Genomic DNA, 14,744 nt, shown 5'->3' on the forward strand with positions numbered 1-14,744 from the left:
CCCGATGCAAAAAGAGGGGTGTTATAAATTTGACCGCTATTTGTGTCTGTCGGTCTTTGGCACCGTAGCTCTTAAACGGGTACACCGATTTGAATGCGGTTTTTTTTATTTGAAATCAGGGTTTTTTTAGCGACGGTTCTTAGACAAGTTTCATCAAAATCGGTTCTGCCGTTTTTGAGATACTGAACGTTTACTAATAAAACTCCGTTGCCCCTAGTTTCATAGGTTCGAGTAGAATTTAAATCTTAATTCTTATGTAAAGCGCTGTCCTTTTGTCCTTTAGCCAGATCTGTTGTTATTTTTTGAGATCAACCGAACATTTTTTTTTTTATTTGACTGGAAGGCAAACGAGCAAGTGGGTCTCCTCATGTTAAAAGATCACCACCGCCCATAGAGACCTGCAACACCAGGGGTATTGCAGATGCGTTGCCAACCTAGAGGTTTAAGATAGGATACCTCAAGTGCCAGTAATTTCACCGGCTGTCTTACTCTCCACGCCGAAACACAACAGTGCAAACACTGCTGCTTCACGGCAGGATTAGCGAGCAAGATGGTGGTAGCAATCCGGGCGGACCTTGCACAAGGTCCTACCACCTGAAAACTGAACTGGACTGAACATCGCGGCATCGTAAGTAATCTAAACGTTTACCTATAAACAGTGGCCATATTGTCTAATCTTACGATCTCATTTACCATCCCTTTCTACCCTCATGCCTAAGGTACTGTACGGACTAGGCTGTATACCGCTGGCAGGTGGTAAAACTGACCACCTGGCAGGTTAGATTGACTTTATTATGTATAATGGTAGTATTTTTATATTGTATGTTTCTAGAAATTTGACTTTAAAAAGACGATTGACAGCGGTATACATGCCCAGCCCAGACACAGATTACCCAGCCCAGGTACAGCACAGATTGCTCCCGACAGCCTGAGCGGCTGGAACTATCTATGTAATCTAATAAGCTCTACAATAAATCTAAATAATTGAAGAAATGTACATTTTATTTGAACTGAGTTTAAAGTCACGCGCGTAGATCCCCTTTACCTAAGCTCTTACCAAGTTACAGTCCCCACAGTACCCTGTGAAAGAAAGAAGTGGCGAAAACGATTGTGATTCTGAGTAGTGCATTAGACAAGGGCTCGCTGTTCTAAGTCTGGATGGAAACAATTGCTACCTGCTTTCGGTAATTGTCTTGAGATATTTATGAGGTTGTTACAGTTAAGCCGCAAAAGTTGTGATCTTTTTTTTAAGTTTTCTAAAACAATACGACCTCCGCATCGAGTTAAGCCGCCCAAGCATCTATTGTTTTTATTCCTTGAATTCATCAAGTAGGTACATTCATAGGAAAAGAGTAGTTTTTAACCATATATTCGAATGGTGTTATTGATTTGGTTGGATTGGATTGGACCCTTGGCAGTGGCAGTGTTCTGTCACTCTATCCAATAGAGTACTTTAGCACCAATGTCGTTGATACTTATATGTATAGGTAGATAGTCAGTCAAAATGTGTTATCTTTATTCAATTTATTTTCTTTATTATTTTACTAGCGACTCCGTCCGCGTAAATTTCGTTTTTCACTATCCCGCTCCATCGCTCTAAGCAATTTTCCGGGATAAAAACTATCCTATGTCCTTCCCCGGGACTCAAACTATCTGTATACCAAATTACATCTAAATCGGTTTAGCGGTTTAGACGTGATGAAGTAACAAACAAACAGACACATAAACAAACAAACAGACTTACAAACTTTTGCATTTATTATATTAGTGGGATAATTAACAAGCACTTATGAATATCAAAAATCTATCACCGGCTCGGAAAAACCTCTTTTGAAAAGAATCCGGCAAGAAACTCAACGAGGTATTTTTTTTAACAAACCCTTTCCGCTTTACGGGAATTTTTGTAACATCGTAGAAATAAATGAATTAAATTAATTTTAAAAACAAGCCTTGCCTTTTCCATTGATTAATGTGAATTGTAATTAGCTTGATCAACGCTTCGTTTTATGCAACAAGCGTACGCGCAAGACGCATTAATCGTCGCACGCGACTGATCAATGTTAAAAGGACGTAAAATCCATATCTCGTCACTCTACAAGGTGTTAAATGTGTTAATTAAACTGAACCTAAGAATAGGATCTTCTAAAAAGATCGAAACCAGTCGGACCGTTCGTGATTTATAATCGTGAGGTGAACTGTTAAATTTTGTAAATTTACCTAAAAACCGATTCTTTTTTTTTATTCTTTTACTGTGCCCATTCTAAAAGTTCACAAATTAAGCATACGCCATATAATTTTTTATGTTGTTTATTACTTTGTGTCTGTTTTATTTTTTTACAAAAAACGACGAAGCGCAATAGATAAGTACGAATTACGAGTGTAGAATTAGAAATCAAGTAGAATAACTGACTTGGCAAAAAATGCGAATATTTTAAGAAATAATTAATTCAAGTATTTGTAGGCAGATGCGTTAAACTAGGTACTTAACGTAAAATAAAAAAAGAAGATGTCTTGACGGGTGTCTGGTTTCAGTTTAATAATTAACTCCTTTAGTTAGCTTCGCTCTGGGTAGCGATTTTTACGTCAGTGTTGTGTGGTGGTGGTGATAGATGGGGTTGTGTGATTTGTGTATAAATATACGAACGAAATAAATTTACGATTTTAGTGTTGAGGTGGAGGAATTGCATAAACACACATTTCTCGCATAAACGTAGCTATAGGTCGCGGGTGAGCAAAGAAATTGTTTCAGTTCTTTAATATGGACCTCCTCGAAGTAACGCCTGATTCAATAAATTATTTAGAAAGATCTCTCAAAAATGCATTTCGAATGTGATGATTACAGCACTAGTTAAGTACATTTTGTTAGCTAGTCGATTTTTTTTACTGTTTTAGTTTTGTAGCAGGTATTATTGTGATGTTTAAAAAATCCGTTAACAGCACAGATTTCCTATCGGTGTTTTTCCCCGCACAGCCTAAGGAAAGCGACCCGTTTTCAATGCTCATAAATATAAAGATATAAGTAATTATATTTTAGCAGTCCAAAATAAATTATACAACTCGCTCGTCGATAGGAAGACACTCGATTATTAACCTGTAGAATAATCAAGGTCGGCTGTGTCGTACCGAAACGCCATTTTGTTCACATTTTCTTCCGACACCACATTTACTAAGTAATTACGTACGCAAAACGATCAACATCTATCAACATTCATATCTTATTCAAACATATCCACCCGATTTTAATATTTTTTTTTACTTTATTATTAATTTTATATACATAGTTCTTATTAAATAGTTACATTATCTAGCTTTCGATGCGTCTGTTGTATTTATTTATTAGCAGGAAGGCAATATCGCTCGCACCTATTGCGTTCCCCGCCGGAGCGGCCATGTTTGCTTCGATGCGCTGCTCGCCGACCCGCCAGTTTAACGCGGACGTTCCGAGGCGACGGAACCTCGCGGTCGCGCGCCGAAACACACGCACCAAACGACCGCACGGACGCAAAATGGTGAAAACGAAGGACGCTGACCATATACAAAGCAATCTTATCATAGCCGCTGTCAGGGACCGACCCTGCCTGTTTGACTCTAATCATCCTAATAACGGTGATCGCGCGGAGAAGGCTCGCTCCTGGGACGAGGTGTACGCGAGTGTGATCCCAGGGTACGGCGCGCTCGAGATGGCAGAAAAGTTTGCTGCCGGTATGTTGATACGCTGGTTATTTGCGGATGCTTGGGGCGGCGCGTGCGGCGGCCGCGCGGCTGCCTCTCGCCGCCGGCCGGTTAGCGGCTCGGCGGCTGACTTGCCGTGCGTGCTCTTTGTCCGGATACACCGTCCGAGCGCTTTCGAAACTGAATAAACGCACCGCGTATGATTGTATTGTTAACAGACACGTGGTGTATTCGTTACGACACTTCATTTAACGCAATTTGACGATTTCGGATTTGAAGAGTTCGTATTTTGTTTTTCGAACGCTCGGCATTTGTTTTCTGCGCCGCCTCGACTTTGAAGGCTTCGAATTTTTCCGGACGGTTGGCTTTGTTTACCGCGCTGCTTGTACTGACACGGGTTTGAATTCGGAACGCTCTTTTGAATTTCGAGCGCTCTTCATTTGTTTTTTTTTTTTGAGCCTATTCTATTAGTCGTTGTTACCACTTGTAAATTGCTGAGATATGGCCGTACCTTTGTTGGAGATATATATTTTAAAGTATTTCGTTTAATCTCGACGATAACAACGGCGTATGTATACGATATGTAACGTGGATGTATACTGCGTACGTACAATCGTAACAGGGCGTCAACTTGCGTGACACGAGCGGTCTCTAAATAACTAGCGAGTTTACGTGGTTTTACTTCATAATTGCATTGTTTTTCAAAGTTCGGGCACTTGCACGATATACGTCATAACAAACTTTGAAATATTATTTTATTAGGTATTATATGAAGTACTTCTATTTTAATGTTACGTCATCGCCGAAACCGTTGAAATTACTAACTAATATAATATACCAAATAATAATCCGGTTTTCCGCGTGTTTAGTACAGTCGCCATGAGTTATTTAGGATCGGCCAAGGGGATCAAAAATATCGATACATGAACTGTAATAAGTACCTCAATAAAAGAGTGCATGTGCCGATATTTTTGACCACCTTGCCCGCTCTGAAATATCAGATGGCGATTGTACATTGCAATTTGCAATTATTATTTCATGATATTTTTTTTAGGGTTCCGTACCTCAAAAGGAAAAAACGGAACCCTTATAGGATCACTTTTTGTACGTCTGTCTGTCTGTCAAGACCCTTTTTCTCGGGAACGCGTGGAGGTATCAAGCTGAAATTTATATCAAATACTGAGGTCTACTGTCCCTTGAAGCTGTGAAAAAATCAAACTTCTAAGCCAACGCAATCAAAAGATGCAGCCGTTTATGCTGCAAATTTCCGCAAATATTCGAAACTCGCAAGGGAATCAAAACCTACAGGGTACTTGCCGTGAACTCAGGATCTTGAAATTTGGTACGAAGCAACGTCTTATAAATAGCACAGATAAAGGACAAATTGAGAAAACCGTAAGTTTTTAGTTACATCATATAATAAAAATATTTTTAATAATTTTAAAGTTACTTCCTACAGGTTTGTACGGAACCCTCGGTGCGCGAGTCCGACCAGCACTTGGCCGGTTTTTATTTTGGTGAAAAACCATGACGTATAAAATTAAAATACCTAACTCTCGCTGTTATTCAAAGACAGAACCATTATTTACGCCCAAATGAGGAAAAACATAATATTTGATAAATGTTAAAAAGTTGCCTAAATTGATAAAATAATTAATAATTAATTACGTGCACATACCTACGCAGTAGACACCTATTTTTTAACTTACACATTATTATGTTTTAGGGAATTTACAACATAAGAGCCATAAAACGAAAAATGCATAAAAATATGTTTTGCGGAAGGAATAATCCAAAAACCGCAGAACACACGATGCGTATGTTTAAATAAAACATTTGCCTAAATTTTACTGAAAGTTAAACTCGTATTGCGTCTAACAGCTGGCGTTATTATTTTATTAAATGGCTGGTAATAGGGTCGTATAAAACTCGACGTAAAATTGTGATACACGTGAAAAAGTAACAAAAACGCAGAAGCGTTTACGTCCCCACAATTCGCTTTAATGGCGTAACCGCCAGCCGCAGTTTGTTATGTGTAACTTAAGAAAAATATTTAATATTTATGATCCTTTATGATCACTTACTTAAAAATTATGCTCAATTTTAATGAAAATTACTATACTACTACCCAAAATAAAATGGGGGGCAACGTGAGTTTCATTGGAAAAACGAAAATAAATAAATCTTTATAACATAATGAAATACAGAATAATTTTCATTTAATTAAATATATTCAAATAAAAACGAAAACAGTTTTTTTATTTCATTTTACCGTTGACACTCAAGTGGCCCTTTTTTATGGACCAGTAATTAATTATATTTGGACAAGATGTTTTGGCGCGTATTTATAAACACTTTCTAAATTGACATTTATTTTATAGTGGGTACTAACTAAGCCTTACGCCTGCGGCTTCATAGTTGCAGATATTTTTTCCAGGATTTTTAGTTACGCAGACCCCTTGCCCTTTAGAGTTGGCAGGCCCTGCGACATTTTTTTTTATTATTTAGAAGAAGAAAACATCAAAGTAGTGGAAAGTTAAGCTTTTCCTTTTTTCTTCCTCCAACAACTTCGTGTGTTTAAATGCGTTGGTATCAAGTTAATGCAAGTATAAACGTGTATGTATGCTAAAAATATGTATCAAGGGCACTTGCCTTCAATACCCGAGTAGGTACAGAGTAAAATATGATTTCTGTGATAGAAGTCCATTTTTCCTGTCATATGACTTCCTTCGCGACCATTTCATTGCGGCTGGTTATTGAAACGTCCTAAGCTACAAGCAGAGCCCACTCCAAATTGGTACTTATACTGCCCGAATATTGAGTCTAAATTTTAAATTACTCTAAATTTAAATAAGTCTTTTTAAATTTGTCGCATTAACGGCGCCATTTTGTTGCGAAGATACTCATATGCAAGATACTTAGGGTATTTGAAGCAATATTATTCAGACTTCGTTAGTTCATAAAATAGCGATTACGAGACACAAACACAATGAATGTTATCGTTGAGATAACTGGAACATTAAAGTACTTAGCAACCTTGACAACGGCATACGGTATTGTTTAAAGATTAGTGGCTAGTTGGCGCTTACGACATTCTACTTTAGATTGAAAAAAAATATCAATGATTGTTGGCAAGTAAAAATGACGTATATGCAATGTGGAAGACTCGTGCATTTTATATCAAATGTAGCATTTTGGTTTCGAAACAAAAACAACTGATAGAAGTGGTTTTTCCCTACTCCTTTGTTTTTATTTGTAATAACTTAACTATATAGTAACTAATAATATACGATGGTTTTTTAAAAATCCTTACTTGTTAAATTTGATTTTTCATCCTAACTTATAAAGTTATTTTATACAGAGAAACAAATATTTATTACCTAACTACTTAGAATATTAGCGAAAAATTGATATCCACAATTAAATCACAACTATCAAAGAAACTCAACCCCTCCAACCCGGCAAGAAACTCGACGACGTATTTTTTTAATTATGTTACAATTACCCTTTATTGCATAGTAATTCGGTTTAAAGAGTTCGCTTATTTTATCTTAAAAATTAATTTAATGACGGATATTTTTTTTTCTTAAATCTTATTTAATTATTTAAATTGTCACGCAGAAAGTTGGAAGCAACTGATAGGTGCCTGTTAACTGGTCAAATATTCTTTGTACTGTTAATGTTTTAGTATTTTTTAAATTCTTATGATGAACCTTAAATCACGGAAATAACCGTCAGAATTGTCGACAAATCCTATTAACAAACCAGCAGTCATTCAATCCCGGGACAGCGCCTTGATAATCCCGGGGAGTGATAAAGTTAAATATTTGAAGTTTGGGACGCTGCAACGCTATGGTCATAACCGGGGAAGGGATGACCAAACCACACTTTGAGCGAAATTTTTGAAAATTGCCTTTAAAATATGACATTTTTAAAAAGGCAAATTTAAATGATAATTCTTTTACGTTATCCCAATTCGCAATCCCGTGGTATTTTTTCAGAAAGTATTTGAAAAGTTTTCACAGTTATATTATAACCAGCCAGTTCGATATTTTGTTAGCAGTATTACTATATTTTTGAATATGGAGCTAAGATGAGACTTGAAAGTAGCTTAAAAATATTATTATGCATTTTTGTATATCGCAAGTACCGCGACAGGTATACAAATATGAAGCAAAATTAATTGCAATTTGTATTTGGGTTGAAATTATTGACAGTGATTTCGTTATAAAATTGTATGTTACGCAATCTCCACACGAAGCTAATTTACATTGTATATATGTAGATGTTTGTGACGTTTTATTTATCAATGGTTATTTAGTTTTAAGTTTTGACCTGCTCTTTCAACGTTATAATTTTCTGGTGCAGTGAATTGTTGCAAGCTCCGCGGGCCCGCTAGTCTCCTTGTTAACGCTTAGCAGTAAACGTAGGTACCTACTTAGCTACTAACCAGTTTTAACCTCCATTATGCTCATTTACATTTGTCATTAAATATCAAGTCTTTATTTAAGGAGCCATTTCATCACGCAGTATCCTAGTTACTCATCAATATAATATCGGAACAAAATAATCTCAATGAAAAAAAAAAACTCAACCGTCAACGTGTCATTTGCACCACTGACTACATCTGCGATACGACTAAATATAAGAAACAATTTCAATGCGCGCTTTCTGCGTAATCCGACAGTCGCTTGCCATGGTTAACACGCAATGTAAAATTTCAAAACAATGTTGCTGCCAACTAAATTATCAAGTTGACTGCATTGGTAAAGGCGGTGCGGTGTTCGTGACTCAATAGACGCTAGGGGCCGGCCCGCACCCGTCTCTTCATATAACACGTACTATATGCTTCAACGCTAATCTATACAACCATTGCTCGCTACAACGCGACCATCGTAAACGTTAACCAAAGAAAAACTTCAATGTACAAAGGAATTGTGTTGCAGTTCGTGTTTTTGAATTAAGAACGTTTATCGAACTCGTTCTAAAGAGTTTGCGTTTATACTCGAATGGCTGTTTGCGTTCCATATTTAAAAAGATTTTAATATTGCTAACAAAATATCGAACTGGCTGGTTATACCTGTGAAAACTTGTCAAATACTTTCTGAATAAATACCACGAGATTGGGCGGGCTTGGAAATTTATTTAAGAACACTAATATTCTCTTTCCTAGCATAGCACGAACCTTTGTCAGTTAGGTACCGTGTTTTTAAGCTCAATTACGGACAATGAAAAACAAATCGTAAGGAGGCGGCGAATCACGTTTCACAAAATGGCGGACCGTCATCAAGCGTAATATAATAACAAAATGATGTATGGTGAATAAAGTTTTAGAAACTACTCCATGAAAATTAACAAAGTCAATCTGTTCTTGTTTTTAATTTGAGAATTTTTCCTGTGAATGACGCCATCTTGGAATTTCTTGAGCTTTATGATTTGGGACTAGTAAACATGTCTATCGCTATCAAGTATTGCGACGATTTGCGACGTTAAGTAAAAATGTCTTTAACATGACAAATGAATAAATTATCTTTATTCCAACCGCGTGCATCCATGCAGTGTTTAAAATAAATAGCTCTGACATTTAATTAATATAGTTGTAAACACGCGAAGACAATGATCATCGAACCATTTTGATTAAACCACATACCCACCGGTGGATCGCAAGTATCGCATGCAAGCGTAGTTCCAAAAATGCTTCTCTAGATTACCTAATTAATTAAGGTAGAGTCATTCACGATGACGCGTGCCGTGGTTCTTATTACAATGTCATTAATGTCTAATTTTGACAAAATCATGCGTCTTCGTGGATGGCACTAGGTATAGGGAAATTAAGTTATTGTTTACAATAACTTAATTTTAAACCAAGGTTGACATTGTTGATTTCTTGAATTTTCATTTTATTTTTCATCATCATCATCCCAGCCTATATACGTCCCACTGCTGGGCACAGGCCTCCTCTCGGAATGAGAGGGCTTGGGCCGTAGTTCCCACGCGGGCCCAGTGCGGATTGGGAACTTCACACACACCATTGAATTGCTTCGCAGGTTTGTGCAGGTTTCCTCACGATGTTTTCCTTCACCGTAAAGCTCGTGGTAAACTTCAAATGTAATTTCGCACATGAATTCCGAAAAACTTAGAGGTGCGAGCCGGGGTTTGAACCCACGATCCTCTGCTTAAGAGGCCATAGGTCAAACCGCTCGGCCACCACGGCATCATTTTATTTTTAATGTGTTACAATATCAAAAATTATGAATTCCTTATTGAGCTACTGAATATCGTCACATGATTCACTGTTGTTACGCCAAAGCGACATCTCTTGAAAGTCGTAAGCGCCATATGAAGTTTAATATCACAGTTTTTTTTTTTTCATGAATGTTATTGTAATCTAAGTACTAATGAATACCATTTTCTAAGTTAACTATCGAAACTTAAGCTAATGCAAGCGCGTCCCACCGTCGTCGTGACCCGGTTCTCGGAAACCTTCGAATTGTAATTGGCATCACTTGTGATGTAATTGTACCATTTGTACGTTAAAATTAACAATATTTTGGCTCAAGATTCGATCACTAATTTATAACAACCGTACAGTGCTGCTGAGCAGCAATAGGTACTTCGTGAGTCGTGACTAATTTTTCCTCCTCTCTTTCGCTCGTCTCTCTTTCGTACACTGTAATAAGCGCTACTTAGCGACAGTATTAAAGAGCTAATGTCGGTAGAGAAGAGACAGAGACAGTGCTACGTCAATCCATACAATAGAGCACTTCCCTGCTGTTGTCGTTGACACATGTGGTTTTATTCTCTTTGGCAGTTGTCACTTTTAATATGACTTCTTTGACTGCTACTAACACCATAGGTGGTATAATATAGCGCATAATAAATTTACATCGGGAAAAGTCGGATCTCAATCGGAATACGATGGCACCCGAAGTGTCAATCAATTATTGTATTACATGAGTGAAATTTTCATAACCATTAACTATCATCATCATCATCATCATGTCAGCCGAAAGACGTCCTCTGCTAGACATACGCCTCCCCCAAGGCTCTCCACTCAGACCGGTCTTGTGCTTTCCGCATCCACCGCGATCCCGCGATCTTAACCAGGTCGTCGCTCCATCTTGTTGGAGGCCTACCGACAGCTCGTCTCCCGGTCCGCGGACGCTATTCGAAAACCTGACCCCATCGGCCATCAGTCCTGCGAGCGATGTGCCCTGCCCACTGCCACTTCACCACCACCATAACCATTAATATTGAACTTTATTATTTAGTGTCAGAAATCAGAATTTGACACTGGATTTTTTTGACATTTAATGTCAAAACTGCTGTGCCATCGTGTTGGGTACTGTACTGAAGCTAATTGAGAGAGCGAGCACGATAAATACAAATTTTCCAATAGAATACAGTGTATAACTATTATATACACTACATCTATAGGTGAACATAGCTACAGTCAAACGTTGGTAAATGACAGTGGATCTGTTTCATTGTAAATGACCATCGACAAGGTCCTACCAGTCTTCCTTTTTTATCTCTTTTAACTTTCTCTACAGCGATGACGTCGGATGTCCTGTCTCGGGCGGGATTAAACCTTACACGATAATGTTTCACTTATCGTTTGATAGTTCATACATTTTACGATACAAATTGTATTGGCTGTTTGCCTTCGCCCGTGGTAGTCTTTTGGCGTCCAGAAGTGCGTATCGTACCGTCCCTCTCACTCTCGTATTAACTAATATAAGTGTCAGAGAGATAGAACGACACGAACTTCGATTTTCGAATTTCGTAGTAGCCACGTGTCTTTATTTTATGTGCATTCGTTATATTGCTTACTTTCTCATGAATACACCCCCTACCTACTATTAAACTCAGGGCACTGAATGCTTCTGTAGTCCTCCACTGGACCCTTTTAAAGGCCAGATGCGAAATTATCAAATTTTGATTTGACTTTACATTAAAATTTTGTTTTTGCTGTGGAATAAACATGTTCTAGTTTACGTAGTGTTGTTTACACGCCACACTGTATCAAAAAATAATAACCCAAAAACAAATTAATCATGAACTGTTACATTTGTTATCTGTCTATTTGCCGAACCTTTTCGCGCAAAAAATATATCGGAAAATAAATACTGACATTTAAAATATTATTTAACGACAACTCTTGCATAATCTTGAAAAAATGATTAAATTTAAAGGGTAAAAAATGAAACCCTATTACTATCCTTTCACTGTCTGTCTGTCACAGGGCTGTATCTCGCAGTGCGTCCGTTCAGTTGCCCTCTCAGAACATTCTAGGCAATCACGTTATAATTTTGAAATAGGTAGGTATATTTGGTTGCTACGAGAATGCCGATGTGGCGTTGACTTGACTGACATGATTCATTCGTTTAGTAACTATACTTTAGTTACTTAAATAATTATTAGATGGTTCGTTGATAATTACATTTTATTTAATAATAATAAAGATTATTTTATTATAGTTACTATTTCAAATTTAACCTTTTTTTGCTTCATTTCATTAAACCTTTATGGTTCACTGACAGGACAGGTACAGTCACCAGCACCAATATCTGACACAACAAGCGTGCATAAATATCTGATACGACTCTATTTCTGGGGCCGGAAGTACGTGTCAGATATTTTTGCTCGCTCCGCTGTGGCAGATATTAATACTGGTGACTGTACTTTAATTATTGTAGATAATTAATGATCTTGACTATAGCGGACTATTTATTATAATTATCAGTTTTTAAAACATTAATCATCTATAAGTTATCGTGATTACTGGTTCTATATATATCGATATTATTCAATGTAGTTTTTTTGCTCTAAAATTAAATAAACATTTCAGTTTAATGTTTAATCTCGTTTTCAATTTTTTTATTGGATGTAATATATGATTTAAATTATCCAATAAAAAATATTTTAATTTGCTGTTTAAATAATATGTACTATCTTTATCAAACATTCTAATGCCTCACCTCATCAAATCGCTCATTAAGAACAAAGACAATACCAATTATAATCAAATAACTACCAGTACGTAGTAGCTCTATTCATTACTTATAATAAATAACACGCATAATTATTTCTGTGGTGTCAATGTTGTTTTTAATTAGTGTTTTCGCGGCAGGCAGTCACAACATTTGTTCGCATTAATAATAATAATAACGAACGCGACAACATGAGACATCTAAACATGTACATGGCCACCGAATTTCATAAGGAAAAAGTAATTTTTCTTCTTTATTTAAATAAATTTAGAGCGCGCCGCTTAGTCATGCTATCATGCCAGTCTCATAAGTATCGACATGCATCGCTGCTTGCTACACGTCTAAGTTCACGTTAGGATTACATTTTCAATAATTGTTTAAACTGTATTAAGTTGAATATTATTTATTTATCTGTATGTATCCCAGCGGCAAAAGCATTCGAGCGAGTCTCTTTTGTTTTGTTCGCGTATAAAATTATAAATAGCTATTACGCACTCAAAAAGTAATTGTTAATTAGCTATGTGAATCCGCCCGTTTTGAAATCTTATTATAAGCTGCATAATGGCCGTAGAAACCATTAAAATGTGAAGTCGTAACTCCTTTTACATTTTTTTTTAAATAAAATTAGTTTGCACGAACATCTGTCCGCAAGAAAACCTCTCATTGGTAGCGCCAGAGGCAGACTAGTTCAAGTCAGTGCCTCGAGTCGAGTCGAGCTGTTTGAAAAGAGAATCTTTATCGAGTATACGTTGCAGGGGAGCGGAAAACCGAAGCGCGTTCCATATTTAATTTTAAAAATGTAATTGAATTCTTTATAACGCATAAATAGTTGAATTTATTTTTTATTAATTTTAGTGCCAGTATTGCAAGTTAAAAAGCTAACCGTCGTAGTGTTGTGATTGGTTTACCGATAAATTCAATTAATTTATTTGCGTGGTATCGTAACCTGAATTTTGTTGACGATTTATTTTCGTAGCAGATATCTTTTGTTTGCTGATACAATAATGAAGTGGAGATAATAAGGCGGATTTTTAGTGCTTATTCTTTGTGTGTTGTTTGTAAGCAGCGACGTTCCAAATGGGAGGTATGTGAACTAAAATTAAATTGTTGTTTCATTCTGAGTGCTTACTAAACTGGTATGTGTTAATTACCAAATTGTCTCATTTTATTAGTTATATTGTGTTTGTTAATGCTATTTTAAATTTCGTATTGTTAACATTCGATAAAAATATAATTATAAATATCTTCATAATTCTCTTGATGTACTTTGTACATTATGTATGTAAATACGTACGTTAATTAAGTATTGAAGCTGAAAATAAAAGATATTCACCGGGGCGTAAGAATTCAAGTAAGTACACACTGCTGTCAGTTTTTATTACAATCTTTATTTCCAGAGCGAAAGTGATCTAATTCGTTTGGACAGATTGATTTTCAACATTCAAATTCGTTGATAAAATTTAACTCGTTTTCTTGTAAAATTGATTACCTTCTTTAATACTATAAGTATGGAGACAATCAGATAATTAGACAGATAATTTTGAAAGGCACGACTGTACTATTTTTCCTCTTTTAATTAATATTTAAGTACTATTACTTACACCGAGTAAATTGTATTCGTGTTGTTTATATATTTTATTGATTATAGGGAGTTTAAACTACCAAACTGGTTGTAATGAATAATTAAGCGTTCGGTATTAAATGAGTAGCGAAGTAAACGTGAGAGCAGGAGCGTGCATGACGATGGTGACGTCACTGACTGTGCAATAAGGCTGACACTTGTAATTTTACTTAAATATTTAATAATAAAAAAACTTATTTTAATGAAATAATGGCATGAGTTTTAGCGTTATTATGCTGGTCTTTTTTTTTAAACTGGCTTTTATTTAACTTGTTTACTGGTTTGAGTTGAATTTGATAGGCGACCTCCGTGGAGGTCGCGTTTTGTCTATAGTCATGTAGCTGGCTGGTAACACGTTTACACACAATATCTAACACGTTTCACATAAAAAATACCATCAATACGCTTGTCGGTTACACCCTAACTAATTACGTAATTCACGTCCCAAAATGTAAGCG

At 36.4% G+C, this 14,744-nt stretch overlaps 2 protein-coding genes across 3 annotated transcripts in view; both read left to right on the top strand.

The window, feature by feature from the left end:
• LOC141444285 (uncharacterized) overlaps window positions 1–14,744 on the top strand; it is a 273,640-nt gene that overhangs the window by 23,389 nt on the left and 235,507 nt on the right. The window lies entirely within an intron of this gene.
• Window positions 3,421–14,744, top strand: part of LOC141444278 (uncharacterized) — a 31,628-nt gene continuing 20,304 nt past the window's right edge. Inside the window, exons 1-2 of one of the 2 annotated variants that reach the window (XM_074109773.1) lie at window positions 13,366–13,464; window positions 13,645–13,749. In XM_074109773.1, the coding sequence (XP_073965874.1) occupies window positions 13,743–13,749 (7 nt within the window). In that variant the 5' untranslated portion in view covers window positions 13,366–13,464; window positions 13,645–13,742. Of the gene's footprint in view, window positions 3,703–13,365; window positions 13,465–13,644; window positions 13,750–14,744 lie in introns of those variants that run through there. The other variant, XM_074109771.1, reaches the window with a different exon arrangement.

This window comes from Choristoneura fumiferana, chromosome 29, assembly GCF_025370935.1.
Source record: "Choristoneura fumiferana chromosome 29, NRCan_CFum_1, whole genome shotgun sequence".
NCBI lineage: Eukaryota > Metazoa > Arthropoda > Insecta > Lepidoptera > Tortricidae > Choristoneura > Choristoneura fumiferana.